Consider the following 16,949-nt stretch of genomic DNA (forward strand, 5'->3'; position numbering starts at 1 on the left):
CCTATTTTATAAAAATTAGTTTTGTGAGAGATATGCTTGTTTTTAGTTTTTTTGAGACCTAATATTCTTTTTGAATATTTCTAATCTACCTAGACTCTCTTGCATTGATTTCTGCTTTTATCTTCATTATTTCCTGCCTTCTATATGTCTTAAATGTTATATTTTTCCATCTTTTCACATAATTTAGATTGGATAATTAGCTCACTGTTTTTTAGCTTTATTTTCTGCAAAGTTCATTAAATACTAATTTCCTTAACTGTTCTTCCTTTACTCCTTCACTCCTAAAGTTTTAGCATCAATTATTTTAGCATCAACAGTACTTTTGATTTAAAGTTTCCTATGAATATGTGATTCCAATTTTATTATTCATTTTTGTTTATTGTATAACTGGAATTGCCTTGACAACTTGTCAAAATCATTTGATTATATATGTCTGGGTCTATTTTTAGATTTTCTATATTGTTACATTGATCAGTTTATTTACACTGCAATATCTTAATTACTGTAGTTTTTCAGAAGTTTTTATCTTCCACTTTTCCTCAATTTCCAAACTTGCTTTATTTATTTTCTTTTTAATATTTGTATATAAAATTTTTGTATCACCTTGTCAGTATTTACCAAAAAAAGAAAAAAAGGCCTGTTGAGATTCTGGTTAGGACTGCATTATTATACCTCTATAATATAGCAAAGGACAGTTTAATTTTATATGATAAAGATATTTCAACAAAGTTTTTATAAGAAACAAAGATGGGATTAAAAAATAAAACACGTTTTAAAAAGCTTAGAAAATTAGAAATAAAACTGAGCCTCTTTATTATGTTACAAAGTGTCTGTAATAATCTAGAGCAAACATAATACCTAATAGTGAAATATTGAGAGATTTTTTCCTTAAAATCAAGAATGATACAAGAATGTCTACTATTGATTCAATTAAACATTGTTCAATTCAACTATTTCAATTGAATATTATTCTTGAGATACTAGCCAATTTGAAAGGAGAAAAAAACTTAAAATATGTATGTATTAGAAAGGATAAAAGAATGAAATTGTTCTTATTCACATGACAAAATTGGACACAGAAAAATCTAAATCTAAAACTACTACAAGTAAATATAGAAATATACAATCACTGTAAAATGTTTAATGTTTAAGAAACACATATTATGTTTAAAATATAATATTCACCAATATTGCCAACAAGGTTAAATACCTAGGAATAAATCAAACCAAATATATGCAAAATATCTACATGGAAACCTACCATGAAATTTATGCCTATTTGTTACCTATATTTTACTATAAATCCTATTTTCTCATATTAACTTGCTTCTTATTTAACTTGAATATATTTTTATATTTATATTTATATTTATATTTTTATATTCACCTTCACTTAGTCGTGGTAGTATATCTCTTGTAAAGAACTAAACATTTGAACTTTAAATAATTTTTAAATCCATCATAGATTTTATCACTTACTTGGTAAGTTTAACCCATTTACATTCACATAATTGCTGTTATATTAAGATATATTAAAACATCTTATTTGATATTTCTATTCATTTTATTTTGCATTATTGTTCTTATGTTTCTTCTTCCTTGGCTATATTTTCTGTTCTCTCATTAGATTATTACATGGTACAGTTTTGTTCTTACTATCTGTTCTTAAGACCAACATTCATCTCATATGCCCTTACTTCTTTCTAATATTTACCATTATCTATACCTTTCCCTTAAGAAGACAAGTCCTATAGCATGCTTTCATGTCAATTCTATTACTCCCTTAACCACACCATAATAGAATGTGCTCTGGTTTAATATTGATATAATACCTGTCATTCCCGACTGCAGCCCAGTTCCAGCTATTCTCATTTTAAGACAATAATAAAATTTAGCAATATTTATTCACTTTTACTTTCATAATTCTTGTAGCTTTTCCTATTTTAAGTAATTTCTAAAAATATATTCTGAATGTTAGTGATTTATTTGGCAAATCTTTTGAGAACTTATATAACTGAGACTACTTTTATTGTGTCTTATATTTGAATGATTTTTTTAGATATTACTTGTGCTTTTAAAGTACTTTTATGTTACCATTTTAAGAATAAAATCTTTTTGTATTCAGGGCGATTTTTCCCACTATAGGACTTCTTTTTTATTATGATTTCCTTTTTTCTGGAAATAAAGCAATTTTACTTTGTATTTGATATTTTCTCTTTTTTTATTATTTTATTTTATTATGTTGTGTTAGTCACCATACAATACATCATTTGATTTTGATGTAGTGATCCACGATTCATTGTTTTCGTATAACACCCAGTGCTCCATGCAGTACGTGCACTCCTTAATACCCATCACCAGGCTAGCCCATCCCCTACCCCTCTCCCCTCTAAAACCCTCAGTTTGTTTCTCAGAGTCTATAGTCTCTCATGGTTCATCTCCCCCTCTGATTTCACCCCCTTCATTTTTCCCTTCCTTCTCCTAATATCCTCCATGCTATTCCTTATGTTCCACAGATAAGTGAAACCATATGCTAATTGACTTTCTCTGCTTGACTTCTTTCACTTAGCATAATCTCCTCCAGTCCCATCCATGTTGATGTAAAAGTTGGGTATTCATCTTTCCTGATGGCTGAGTAATATTCCATTGTATATATGGACTACATCTTCTTTATCCACTCATCTGTTGAAGGGCATCTCGTCTCTTTCCACAGTTTGGCTATTGCGGACACTGCTGCTATGAACATTGGGGTGCATATGGCCCTTCTTTTCACATCTGTGTCTTTGGGGTAAATACCCAGGAGTGCAATTGCTGGGTCATAGGGTACCTCTATTTTTAATTTTTTGAAGCACCTCCACACTGTTTTCCAAAGTAGCTGTACCAACTTGCATTCCCACCAACAATGCAAGAGGGTTCCCCTTTCTCCACAACCTCTCCATTTGTTGTTTCTTGCCTTGTCAATTTTTGCCATTCTAACTGGTGTAAGGTGGTATCTCAATGTGGTTTTGATTTGAATTTCCCTGATGGCTAATGATGATGAACACTTTTTCATGTGTCTGTTAGCCATTTGTATGTCTTCTTTGAAGAAGTGTCTGTTCATGTCTTCTGCCCATTTTTTGACTTTTATTTGTTTTTTGGGTGTTGAGTTTGAGAAGTTCTTTATAGATCTTGGAAATCAGCGCTTTGTCTGTAGTGTCATTTGCAAATATCTTCTCCCATTCTGTGGATTGCCTCTTTGTTTTGTTGACTGTTTCCTTTGCTGTGCAGAAGGTTTTTATCTTGATGAAGTCCCAAAAGTTCAATTTTGCTTTTGTCTCACTTGCCTTTGGAGATGAATCTTGAAAGAAGTTGCTGTGTCCGATGTCAAAGAGGTTACTGCCTATGTTCTCCTCTAAGATTTTGATGGATTCCTGTCTCACATTGAGGTCTTTCATCCATTTTGAGTTTATCTTTGTATATGGTGTTAGAGAATGATTGAGTTTCATTCTTCTCTATATAGCTATCCAAATTCCCCAGCACCATTTATTAAAGAGACTGTCTTTTTTCCATTGCATATTTTTCCTGCTTTGTCGAAGATTATTTGACCACAGAGTTGAGGGTCCATATCTGGGCTCTCTATTCTGTTCCATTGGTTTATATGTCTGTTTTTGTGCCAGTACCATGCTGTCTTGGTGATCCCTGCTTTGTAATATAGCTTGAAATCCGACAACGTGATGCCCCCAGCTTTGTTTTTCTTTTTCAACATTTCCTTCAACAATTCCTCCTTTTTCAACAATTGCTTGGTGATTCAGGGTCTTTTCTGATTCCATACAAATTTTAGGATTGTTTGTTCCAGCATTTTGAAAATTGTCATTGGAATTTTGATTGGGATAACGTTGAAGGTATAGATTGCTCTGGATAGCATAGACATTTTAACAATGTTTATTCTTCCGATCCATGAGGATAGAATGTTTTTCCATCTTTTTGTGCCTTCTTCAATTTCTTTCATGAGTGTTCTGTAGTTCCTAGAGTATAGATCCTTTACCTCTTTGGTTAGATTTATTCTTAGGTATCTTATGGTTTTGGGTGCAATTGTAAATGGGATCGACTCCTTAATTTCTCTTTCTTCTGTCTTGTTGTTGGTGTATAGGAATGCCACTGATTTCTGTGCATTGATTTTGTATCCTGCCACATTACTGAATTCCTGTATGAGTTCTAGTAATTTGGGGGTGGAGTCTTTTGGATTTTCCACATAAAGTATCATGTCATCTGCGAAGAGAGAGAGTTTGAATTCTTCTTTGCCAATTTGAATACCTTTTATTTCTTTTTGTTGTCTGCTTGCTGTTGCTAGGACTTCTTTTCATTTCATTGTCAGTGTGCATTTTTTTCTATTCTGTTTTGACGTTTTATGTGCTCTTTTCATCTGACAACCCGGTTTTCTCCCCTTCTACCAGATGATCCAGCATAAGAGATTATGGGAAGACTCCAAAAGGGATTTCCTGGCATAAGGATTTTGTTGATCTAATAGTGGCTATAATTTGGTGAAATTTATTTTCATTTCTCCTTCAAAGGTTTTCTTATGGCTTTTTAATTATTATCTCCATTACTCTTTTTTAAAAAGATTTTATATATTTATTTGAGAGAGACAGAGAGAGAGCACACTCGAGTGGGAGGAGAGGCAGAGGAAGAGAATCTCAAGCAAATTCTATGCTGAGAAGAGAGCCCCACAGGGGCCCAATCTCATGCCCCTGAGATCATGACATGAGCTGAAATCAAGAGTCAGACCCTTAACCAACCAAGCCACCCAGGCGCCCCAATCTCCTTTACTCTTAATATCTAGATATTGGCACTTCTACTTCAATAATCCATTTCTCTTAAGTTTTCTTTTACTATTCCTATAGCTTTTCTGATGTCTCCTGGGAGAGGTTCTGATTCTGATTTAATCTAATACTTTGTGCAATTTATTATAATTATATTTTTTGTACCTAATACTTCCAACTAGTCCTTTTCTATAATACCTTAAACTTTATTTTGTTTGAAGTTTCTATAACTGCTAATTAGTTCTGCTTCAAGTGGTATGTATTGTGTACTGTGTTTTCTTCTGAGAATGTTTAATATTCAGGATCTACATAGTCCATGAACTGAGATAATGTATCCAGTAATATGTAATGGTATAAAAATCCTGAGGCCAAGAACTAGCTTGTGTCAGTCCTCATGAGTGAGTAAATTAGTGACTAACAAGTGAGTGGATAAGTCCCAGGAAAAAGAGTTGCAAGACATCAAATATCATCTGCTAATTATTCTTATATTTTTCTACTCATCCAAAAATCACCTGGGTTGTGGTTTCATCTATAAACTTTCAGGAAAAAGCAGCAAAGGAGGGATATAGATCTTAGATTTTTTGCCACAGCTCTGGGAGATTAGGGAGGCAGGGATATACCACCAGCATTTTTCACAAAGATAGAATAAACAATCCTAAAATTTGGAACCACAAAAGCCCCAAATAGCCAAAGCAATCTTGAAAAAGAAAAGCAAACCTGGAGCATCACAATTCCAGACTTCAAGCTATATTACAAAGCTGTAGTCATCAAGACAGTATGGTACTGGCACAAAAACAGACACAGAAATCAATGGAACAGAATAAAAAACCCAGAAATGGACCCACAACTACATGGTCAGCTAATCTTTGGCAAAGCAGGAAAGAATATCCAATGGAAAAATGATAGTCTCTTCAACAACTGCTGTTGGGAAAACTGGACAACAACATGCAAAAGAATGAACCTAGACCACTTTCTTACACCATACACAAAAATAAACTCAAAATGGATGAAAGACCTAAATGTTTGACAGAAAACCACCAAATTCTTGAGGAGAACACAAGCAGCAACCTCTTTGACCTTGGCCATAGCAACTTCTTACTAGACATGTTGCCAGAAGCAAGGGAAACAAAAGCAAAAATGAACTATCGGGACTTCATCAAGATAAAAACTTCTGCTCAGTGAAGAAAACAATCAACAAACTAAAAGGCAACCTTCGGAATGGGAGAAGATATGTGCCAATGACATATCTGATAAAGGGTTAGTATCCAAAATCTACAAAGAACCTACCAAACTCAGCAACCAAAAAACAAATAATCCAGTTAAGAAATCAGCAGAAGACATGAACAGACATTTTACCAAATAAGACATATAAATGGCCAACAGACACATGAAAAGATGCTCAACATCACTGGTAATCAGGGAAATACAAATCAAAACCATGATGAGATATCACCTCATACCTGTAAGAATGGCTAAAGTTAACAACACAGGAAACAATACATGTTGGCAAAGATGTGGAGGAAGGGGAACACTTTTGCACTGTTGGTGAGAGTGAAAAGTGGTGCAGCCACTCCAGAAAACAGTATAGAAGTTCTTCAGAAACTTAAAAATAGAACTACCCTATGATCCAGCAATTGCACTACTAATTATTTACCCAAAGGATACAAATTTTATATTTATGCAGTTCAATAAGAACTTTTTAAAGTCCCAACATTTCCAATCTGTAGCAGGGACAAAGATCTTTAGAATCGTTTTGCAAATTTTAATATACATAAAAATAATAAAATAAATAAATATTTAACTGTATATTGATCTAAATAGCATTCTATTTATACATCTCAGCCAAACAAATTAAACCATACCATACCAGAGCAACACCTCCTCCATAATGGCTATCACACATCTTCCCTTGAAAGGTTGCACCAACATAATTTGATTTTTCTCTGTAACTTAAGTTAAAAAAGAATCATAATCATATAATTTTGTAAAATTAAGCACAATTACTATTGAATTTTCCTAATAACATTTTTTGATTTGCATATTTATATAATAAATTGATAAATATTTCCACCTAACATTAGGGTAATGAAGCTTGGAAATGACTAAACATGTCTGCTTGTTTTGAAAACAATGAAATACATTTAAAAAACAAATAATAGAAAGTTATTTTCATATTAAATTTTTAGAAAACAATATTCTTTATTATGTGGTATTTTTAAAAAATAATTCCTAGACTATCAAAATAATAAAAATAAATAAAATTCCTAAAATTAGAAAGCTAAAGCAATACAATTGATAAATAAAATAGGCAGAGTCACCTTATGGGCTGAAGTTTCCCATTAACTGGATAGAATTAGATAACCAGGATCATGAAAATATATTACATATTTGTGGGACAGAAAATAATTTAAAATATTATAATTTTGTAAATATATATTATTTTTATATAATATAACAATATATAGAGATACTAAAAATTAATAAGAGAAAAACAAAGAACTTATTAAATAGAAGGGGAGGCTTATATTTTTTAAAATGGAGCACAATGTAAATATGGTATGTTAGAGATATTAAAATATACAGTAGTGTTGCCATATCCTTCGGGGGGTTTTTTTTGTTATCTTATGAAAATAAAACATAAAAAGGAGCCCTAATTACTACATTCATCATGTGTGTTTCTTCAGATATATATTGTTATTATTTTAAGTAGAGTTGGGGCATTTAATGATATGTTACACATTCTAAGGTAAGAAAGCATATGATAACAATATTGAAAGAGTGAGTATTAACTACAAACAAGTAAATAGAATGATTCACATCAATAATTCTGCTATAAAAACTGTGTTTTGAAAAATAATATACACACAATGTTCTATGTAGGAAAAAAATGGCATATTTTCCCTAAAGGCCTGTCAACTGTCAGAAATTAGGTCAAATATGGATGTTTCCTTTGTATAAGACTTAGTAAAACCAAAATATGCTTACACAAGTAAAAATGCTATATCATGTGGACGCAAAACAAGATAAGATCTTTTCCATTTTAAAAATCTGTGTAATAACTCATTAACATCTCCAGTTACCGGGATTTTATTTTCATCTATCCAAAGTTCCAATGAAGAGAGAATTATTGTAACATTAAATGATGTAAAAATCTAAAATAGAAGACATGAAGAAAATATATTCAAATATCATGGTTTAAATAGATCTGGGGATTTATCTATAAAACACTACACTGATGACAAATATTAAACAACAGAATTGCTAAGTCTAGATCAGATCTTACAGAGTATATTAGTAAATTATAAGTACTACTTATAAAACAAGTAATAGTTAACAGTTTGAAATGCTTGTACTTCAGTAAGCCCCATGTGAAGTGCTTTATCAATTTTAAAATTAGCATAACTTAATTAGATATACATAATAACTATTATTCTTATTATTATTCCTACTCAGAAAACTGAAACTTAAAATAGTCATATAATTTGACCTATTTCATACATCATGTGCATTCAGACAGTGCCATAAAAAAAAAGTATGGGAATTCTTTAAGTAACACAAGCAAATGCAAAAAGAATTAAAAAGCAAATACTTACAGCATTTGTCAGTCCAATCAACTGGAAGATCTTTTGAGTGACAACAATCGTATCAGAGCCCATATGATTATACTGAAAAAGATAAGAAATTGTTTAAATTACTAATTTATTAGTTTTTAAACATTATTATTATAGAAATAATATTATATATACTCAGTGCAAAATAGGAAAAATATGTTTTAAAATACAAAAGACATGCAAACAATGAATTATGGAACACTACATCAAAAACTAATGATGTAATGTATGGTGATTAACATAACATAATAAAATTTTTAAAAAGGCAATAAATAAATAAATAAATAAAATACAAAAGACACTACAAACTCTTCTAAAAACAAAAGAGGAGGGAACACTTCCAAACTCATTTTATGAGGCCACCATTATCCTAATACCAAAATCAAAAACTGCAAAAGAAAAATATAAACCAATATTCCTAATGAACACAGATGCAAAAAATCCTCAACAAAATATAGGCAAACTAAATTCAACAGCATATTAAAAGGATAATACACTGTGATCAGTAGGGATTTTTTCCAGGGATGTAAGAATGTTTTGACATCTGCAAATCAGTCAATATGATACACTACATCAACAAAATGAAGGCTACAAATTATATGATCAGATGATGAAGAATCATCAGAAGAAGCAGAAAGGCATTTTAACAAACTTCAACATCCTTTCATAAGGAAAACTCTCACCAATGTGGGTATGGAGAGAAGGTACAACAACATAATAAAAGCCATATATAACAAGCCTATAGCTAACAATATGCTCAACTGGGAAAACCTGAAAGCTTTTAGTCTAAGATCAGGAATGAGACAAAGATGCCCACTCTCACCACTTTTATTTAACATTGTATCAAAAATCCTACACAGAGTGACTAGGTAAGAAATAAAGAAGCTATACAAATTGCAGATCACGTGATATTATACAGAGAGAACCCTACAGATACACACACACACACACGCACACACACACAGAGAACTAATTTTTAAAATTCAGTAAATTTGCAGGATAAAAAAACAATATGCAAAAATCTGTTGCATTTCTGTATACTAATCACAAACAATTAGTAAGAAAAAATAAAACAATTCCATTTGTATTTGCATTAAAAAGAATAAAATACCTAGAAATAAGTTTAAATACAGGAGATAAAAGATATGTACGGTGAAAACCATAAGACAATGATAAAATAAATTAAAAACACACAAAAATAAAAATATATACTGTGTTCATGGATCAGAAGAATTAGCATTGTTAAAATGTCCATACTACCCAAAGCAATATACAGATTCAAGGTAATGCCTATCAAATTTCCAATGACATTTTTCACAGAAATAGAATAAAGAGTCTTGAAATTTGTGTGGAACCACAAAAGACCCTGAATAGCCAAAACAAATTTGAAAAAGAACAAAGCTAGAGGCATCATGCTCCCTGATTGCAAAATATATTACAAAATATATTACAATATTATAGTAATCAAAACAGTATGATATTGCCATAAAAACAAACACACAGAGCAATGGAACAGAACAGAAAGCTCAGATACAAAACCATGCATACCTTATGGTCAATTAATTTATAACAAAGGAGCCAAAAATACACAACAGGGAAAAATAGTCCGTTCAATAAATGGTATTAAGAAAACTGAACAACACATACAAAAGAATGAAACTGTACCACTATCTTACAATATACACAAAATATAACTCATAATGAATTAAAGACTTGAATGTAATACCCTGAAACCATAAAACTCCTAAAACGCAACATACAGTAAGCTTTTTCACATCAGGTGGCAATGACTTTTTGGACTTGACACCTAAAGCAAAGGCAACAAAAGCAAAATTAAGTGGGACTACGTCACTCTAAAAACCTTATGCACAGTAAAAGACAGCATGAACAAAATGAAAGGCAACCTACCAAATGGGTTGTAAATCATGTATCTAATAATGGGTTAATATCCAAAATATATAAAGAACTCATATAACTCAATAGCAAAAGAAAAGCAAACAATCCAATTAAAAAATGACCAATTAAAAAATGAATAGACAATTTTTCTGAGAAAATATACAGATAGCCAAGAGGTACATGAAAAGGTACTCAACATTACTAATCATCAGGGAACTACAAATCAAAACTACAAAGAGATATCATCTCACACCTGTTAGAATAGCTGTTATAAAAAAGACAAGAAATAGCAAGTGTTGGTGAGGATGTGTAGAAAAGGGAACCCTCATACACTGTTGGTGGGAATGTAACCTGGTGAAGCCACTCTGGAAAAGAGTATGGCGTTTCCTCAAAAAAATTAAAAATGGAGTTGCCATATGATCCATCAATGCCACTCCTGGGTATTTGTCCAAAGGAAATAAAAACATTAACTCAAAAGGATGTATGCACCCTAGGCTCATTGTAGCATCATTCGCAATAGCCAAGACTGAAAACAATCTAAGTGTCCATCAACGGATGAATGGAGAAAGAAAATATAGTATATGTATACAATGGAATGTTATTCAGCCAGAAAAGAACAAAGTCTTGCCATTTGTGACAACATGGATGCAGCTTGAAAGCATTATGCTCAGTGAAATAATTCAGACAGAGGAAGATAAAAACTGAATTATCTCACTTATATGTGGAATCTAAGAACAAGTCAAAAAACCAAACTTATATATACAGAGAAAAGATTGATGGTTTCCAGAGGTGGGGTGTAGAGAATGGAAGAAATGGGTGAAGGTGATCCAGTTATAAAATAATTAAGTCCTGAGAATTAATGTACAGCATCGTAACTATAGTTAATAATACTGTATTGTACATTTGAAAGTTGCTAAAGAGTACATTATAAAAACTCTCATTACAAAAAAATTATAGCTATGTGTGATCATTTTGCAGTATATAGTTTGCAAATACTGAATCATAATATTGTACACCTGAAACTAATATAATGTTACATAGAAATTATCTCTCAATTTTAAATAAGACACTACAAATAAGATATAGTTTTACTATCAAAAAATAATAATTGTTGAAAGAAAATGTTAGTTTAAACTATAAGATTTAAATGTGAAGAATAAATATTATATATTGAATATATGCATTCAAAACCATTCTTTACTGAAACTTATTTTAAAAATTAATTAAAATTAATTAATAATTAACTTAATTATTACGGTATTAAAAATTATTAATAGAAAAATAAAGCACAAATAAAAGAAAAGCAAAAACAAACACAAAATTTGAAAACCGAAGAACAGATAAGTAATAAATGATTAAGAAGATTTAAGAAATTTAGGTGATAGACCAGTGCAACAATATAATTCACCTTGAAGACCCTAAAATACTCATATTGGCTCTATCAGTTTTTCTTCAAGTAAGAGAAATTGGCACTAAGAGCAGGCAGATTGACTTTAAAGTTTAAGAAGTAGTTAAGGCTGGGAGAACATTCAGAATGGTTGTGTGAAAAAAGACAATCCAAGAATGTTACATATTGAATGATTCCATTTATATAACATTTTGGAAATTAAAAAATATAGACATGGAGAAGAGATTAGCTGTCTTCAGAGATCAGGGAAAGGGGAGTGAAGGAGAACTGGGTGTGGCTGTGAAAAGGCCACACAACAGATCCTCATTTGAAGTTATTCTGTATTTTGACTATGAGTATCAATACCCTAGATGTAATACTGTATTATAATATTTTAAGTTATTACAAATTGGAAGAAATAAAGGATATACAGGATCTCTATATACCCTTTTTATTTTAATATATGTTTTATTCTTATTTTATTCAGTAAAAAAGAAAACAAACACTATTGGCAATGTGTACACATAAACCACACAAATCCACAAACACATAAATATAAATTAAGGTGAACAATCAATAATTTAAGCACTCTATGCCAACATTTGAGATAACAAAGCTATGTTAAATGTTTCAAACCAAACTTATAACTCACCCATCTGTAAGTAATAAAGAAGACCAAGAACATAATTTTTGGATAGCAGATAGGGCAGAAAGTTCATCAAAGAAATTGAGTAGTTGCTTAAAAGTGTGTTAAACCTAGGATAGGGCAAAATCATAGATTTTTCAGGATTGAATGAAAGAACAAGATGGTTTGAGATACTCAAGAGTAAAAACTTCAGAATAAAAGTTTTTGTTTGGGGCCAAGAGATCTATCACAGATAATAATCTCTAAATATTCTGAATATTCCTACAAGTACATATTAGTAAACAATTATTTCTAATAAAAAGATAATTTAAAAAAACATTAAAAACTAGAAAATATGCACTTATGACAAAAGGAGATAGTAGGGGAGGAACAAATAGTTCTGGAACATAAAAAATTCAAAATGGCAGACATACATACAGACATATAAATAATGACATTAAAAAATGAATGAAAAAATCACTTAAAGGATTGAAAAATCAAAACCACAATGAGATAGTACATCACACCTGTTAGAATGGCTATTATCAAAAAGACAAGATATAAGAAATGCTGCCTAGGATATGGTAAAAATTTAAGTGTCCATCAATGGATGAATGGATAAAGAACTTGTGAGATGTACACACACACACACACACACACACACACACACACACACAATGGAATATTATTTGGCCATAAAAAGAATGAAATTTTTCAATTTGTGACATGGATGGACCTTGAGGGCATTATGCTAAGTGAATTAAAAAGTAAATTAAGTCAAAAAAAAAAAAAAGTAAATTAAGTCAAACAGAGAAAAATAAATTCCCATTATCTCATTTATATGTAGAGTTAAAAAAAAAAAAAACTCATAGATACAGAGAAAAAATCGGAGATTGCCAGAAGAGGGGGTGAGGAATGGGCAAAATGAGTGAAGAGAATCAAAAGGTACAATCTTCCAGTTATAAAATAAATAAGTTATGGGGATGTAATGTATAGCATGGCAACTATAGTTAATAATACTGTATTGCATATCTGAAAGTTGCTAATAAAATAGATCTTAAAAGTTCTCATCACAGGAAAAAATTCTGTAACTACGTGTGCTGTGGATATTAACTAGACTTATGGTGGTGATCATTTTGCAATATATACAAATACTGAATCATTATGTTGTACACCTGTAACTAATATAATATGTCAATCATACCTCAATGAATAAAAAGAGGAAAAAAGAAAACTAATCAAAAGTCTTCCATGATAAGCAATAGCACGGAGGACCATAGGGGAAGGGAGGGAAATCTGAAGGGGGAGAAATCAGAGAGGGAGACAAACCATAAGAGACTCTGGACTCTGGGAAAAAAACTGAGGGTTTCAGAGGGGAGGGGGATGGGGGAGGGAGTAATCGGGTGATGGGTATTAAGGAGGGCACATGTTGTGATGAGCACTGGGTGTTATATGTAACTAAAGAATCATTGAACACTACATCAAAAACTAATGATGTACTATACAGTGGCTAAGTGAACATAATAAAAAAAAGTCTTAAGCAGGAGATTGATACAATTTGAATCATGTTTTAAAAAGGTAAAAAGGCCCTAGCCTCATGAGGTTTGAGGTATTAAACTTCTTTGTCTATATAAAATGAATTAGGAGCTTTTTAAACAGTTTAGAAAGTAGCTCTCAGATTTGGGCAGGTCAGAATCACTTGGAAAAGGAGTAAAGAATACAGAGACCTAGATTTATTGAAGTACAACAGGGTCTGGGTGTCTGATTTTATCACCAAGTTTCCTAAGTGATTCTTATTCATACCAAGTTTGAAAACTACTAGGTTAGAATGTAATTATCAATTATTTAAGGTTTAGATAAAATGCAGATATGAGCTCATAAATTCCTGAAATTTTCAATCATAGTCCTTTAATCATCTTTCAGGTTTCTTCTGTGTTAATTGATCTATTTAACAAAACTATAAAACACCCATACTCATTAATATGAATGCAAATTTTATAAATGTTAGTCAAGAGATTCCAGCAATGTATCAAAAGAATAATATGTGATGATGAGGCAGAGTTTATTTCCAGTAAATTCATGTTCAACATCAATAAAATATGTAAGTGTTATCCATTACATCAACAAACTAATAAAGAAAACCTGCATGGTTGATATAATAAATGCTGAGAAAGAATTTGATAAAATTCACCAGCAATTCCTAATAACAAATCAAAAAATGGGAACCAAGTAAAATTACTCAAATGTCATGAAGACTAAACACAGCAACAATGGAAAAAATCAACAACAAAAAACTAAGAGTAAATATGATTCTAAACGGAAAAACCATTTCAATTAAAATCAGGAACTATATAGCTTGTCTATTACTCTCTTCATTATTTAACATGGTCAGGGAAGTTTTCGTGAATGCAAAAACACCAGAAAATAAAATAACTGCGGCAAACATCTGGAAAGAAGAAATGAAACTCTATCTTTGAGTTTATGATATATTTTATACTAGAAAACCCATGAGACTCCAATAAAATTACTATAATTATTATGAGAATATGGTAAGGTTGCTAGATACAGGAGCTATCTATAAAATTAATGATGTTTTTCTCATTTTATATAAAAAATTCATTTACAATACTGAAAAATTAAATTGTTTTATTTACTTAAGAGTAAATTTTAAAACAGTATATCTAAATGAAGAAAACTACAGTAATCTTATTAAAAGACATAAAATCAGTCTAATCACAAAAGTATACATTATTTTTTGATAAAAAGACTTTCTGTCACAAGTTTGTTAATTACTCTAAGTTAGTATTAAATTTTAATGCCATGCCAATTAGAGTCCCCCATTTTGGGAGGGAGGATTAAGAAAATGATCATAAGGCTTATACATAAGAAAAAGAACATGACAGAAAATATGCTAAAGTATGAGAAAAAACAGGATGAGGAGATTTGCCTTGCTGGATGTCATTATACCATAAAGCCACTGTAATTGTCAGTATGATGTTAGTTTATGAATGGAAAAATAGACTAATGGGACACACAATAGAGAAATCATAAATATATCCCAATTACATGTGAGACTTTAATATTTAATAAATAGTGCTGGCAGAACCAGCTATTCATCTGAAAGAAAATAAAAGTAGACACCCACCTTAAGTCATAGTTTATCCTATGCCATATGTAAAAATACATTCCAGGTAAATTAAAGAGTTAAATGTTGACAAATCTAGAGAACTACATAAAAAGTATAGGCGTTATTGATAGCCTCCTAATTAAAATTGCAAAGCTAAAAATTGTGTAGGAATGTGAAGGCATATTTAAATACATGAAAATTAAAGTTTTGTGATACAAAAAATTCACAAAGGAAGTTAATTACCAAACTCAATATTTTGATAATATTTTATTTCAGGCACTAAAACATGAAGATTTTCAATATTCAAAGATTTCTTATAAGTTGATAACAAGGCAAACAAATAAAAAAATGAGAAAAGGCATAAGTTATCAATTCAGAGGAAAGCTAATACCAGTGACCACTAAATATTAAATGATGCTTAAATTAATTCTCAAGGAAATACAAATTAAAATCACATTTAGATAAAATGTTATGTGCACTGACTAGCAAAAATTAAAGAGAAATATAAAATGGATGATTAGCAGGTATGAAAGGAACATTGTATTTTCAGTTTTAACAGATATGTGAAAAAAAAAGTTACAATCTTTATGAAGCAATGGATGATATCTATTAAAATTAAACAACATAAATCTTTTGAGCCATCATCCCTACTCCTGGTAACCTTTCTCATAGAGGTTAAATGTCCAAGATGGAAGTACTGATGAATAAGGATAATTCATAAGCATTATTTATAGTGGAAAGCAAAACAAACAACAACAACAATAACAAAAAGAAAACTGGAAATAAAGTGAATACTCACCAAAAAGGGAATAAATGAATCAGTTACAGCCCATGCATACCATGAAATACTATTCAGTCCTCAAAAAGAATGAATTAGCTACTCAATTGACTTGAAGAACCTCCCACACACAAAAAAAAAATTTAAAATTAAATAATCCAAGAACATGTCAGAGGCTGCCAGACTTGATAAAGGGAAAAAAAGAGAAGAATTAAATGTATATTGTTTACAGAAGACATACTACCTTTCAAAGATACAAATAACTTGAAAGTAAAAGTACTGAAAGAGTACACCATGTAAACAATGAGAACTGACATGCCCACGAAGAAGATATAAAATTATAAATACATATGGATCTAAGAACAGAGCCCGGGGAAGGAGTTAAGATGGCAGAGGAGTAGGGGACCCTAATTACATCTGGTCGCTGGAATGCAACTTGATAGCTATCAAATCATTCTGAACACCTGTGAAATCAATGGGAGATCTGAGAAAAGAATTGCTGCAATTCTATAAATAGAAAAGTGACCACTTTTTGCAAGGTAGGAGGTGCAGAGGAGACGTGAATATGGGGCAATATATTGGAAGATAAAGAATGGAGGGGAGAAAGCTCTTAAGCAGGCTACCAGAAAGTATTATAAGCATATAAGCATTGGAGTACAAAATTGGAACATTCAGGAGTCTGCCAACTTGGGGACATCCCTGGCTTAAAGGTGCTCAAGTGGTGAA

The 16,949-nt window shown here is 31.0% G+C and overlaps 1 protein-coding gene across 1 annotated transcript in view; it reads right to left on the bottom strand.

Moving 5' to 3' along the window:
* Positions 1 to 16,949, bottom strand: part of ADAM2 (ADAM metallopeptidase domain 2) — a 154,126-nt gene that overhangs the window by 96,775 nt on the left and 40,402 nt on the right. The window contains exons 8-10 of the mRNA XM_036118916.2: positions 8,393 to 8,464; positions 7,785 to 7,951; positions 6,667 to 6,748 (exon numbers count right to left, since the gene is read on the bottom strand). Of these exons, the coding sequence (XP_035974809.2) occupies positions 6,667 to 6,748; positions 7,785 to 7,951; positions 8,393 to 8,464 (321 nt within the window). The remainder of the gene's footprint in view (positions 1 to 6,666; positions 6,749 to 7,784; positions 7,952 to 8,392; positions 8,465 to 16,949) is intronic.

This window comes from Halichoerus grypus, chromosome 3 (assembly GCF_964656455.1).
Source record: "Halichoerus grypus chromosome 3, mHalGry1.hap1.1, whole genome shotgun sequence".
NCBI lineage: Eukaryota > Metazoa > Chordata > Mammalia > Carnivora > Phocidae > Halichoerus > Halichoerus grypus.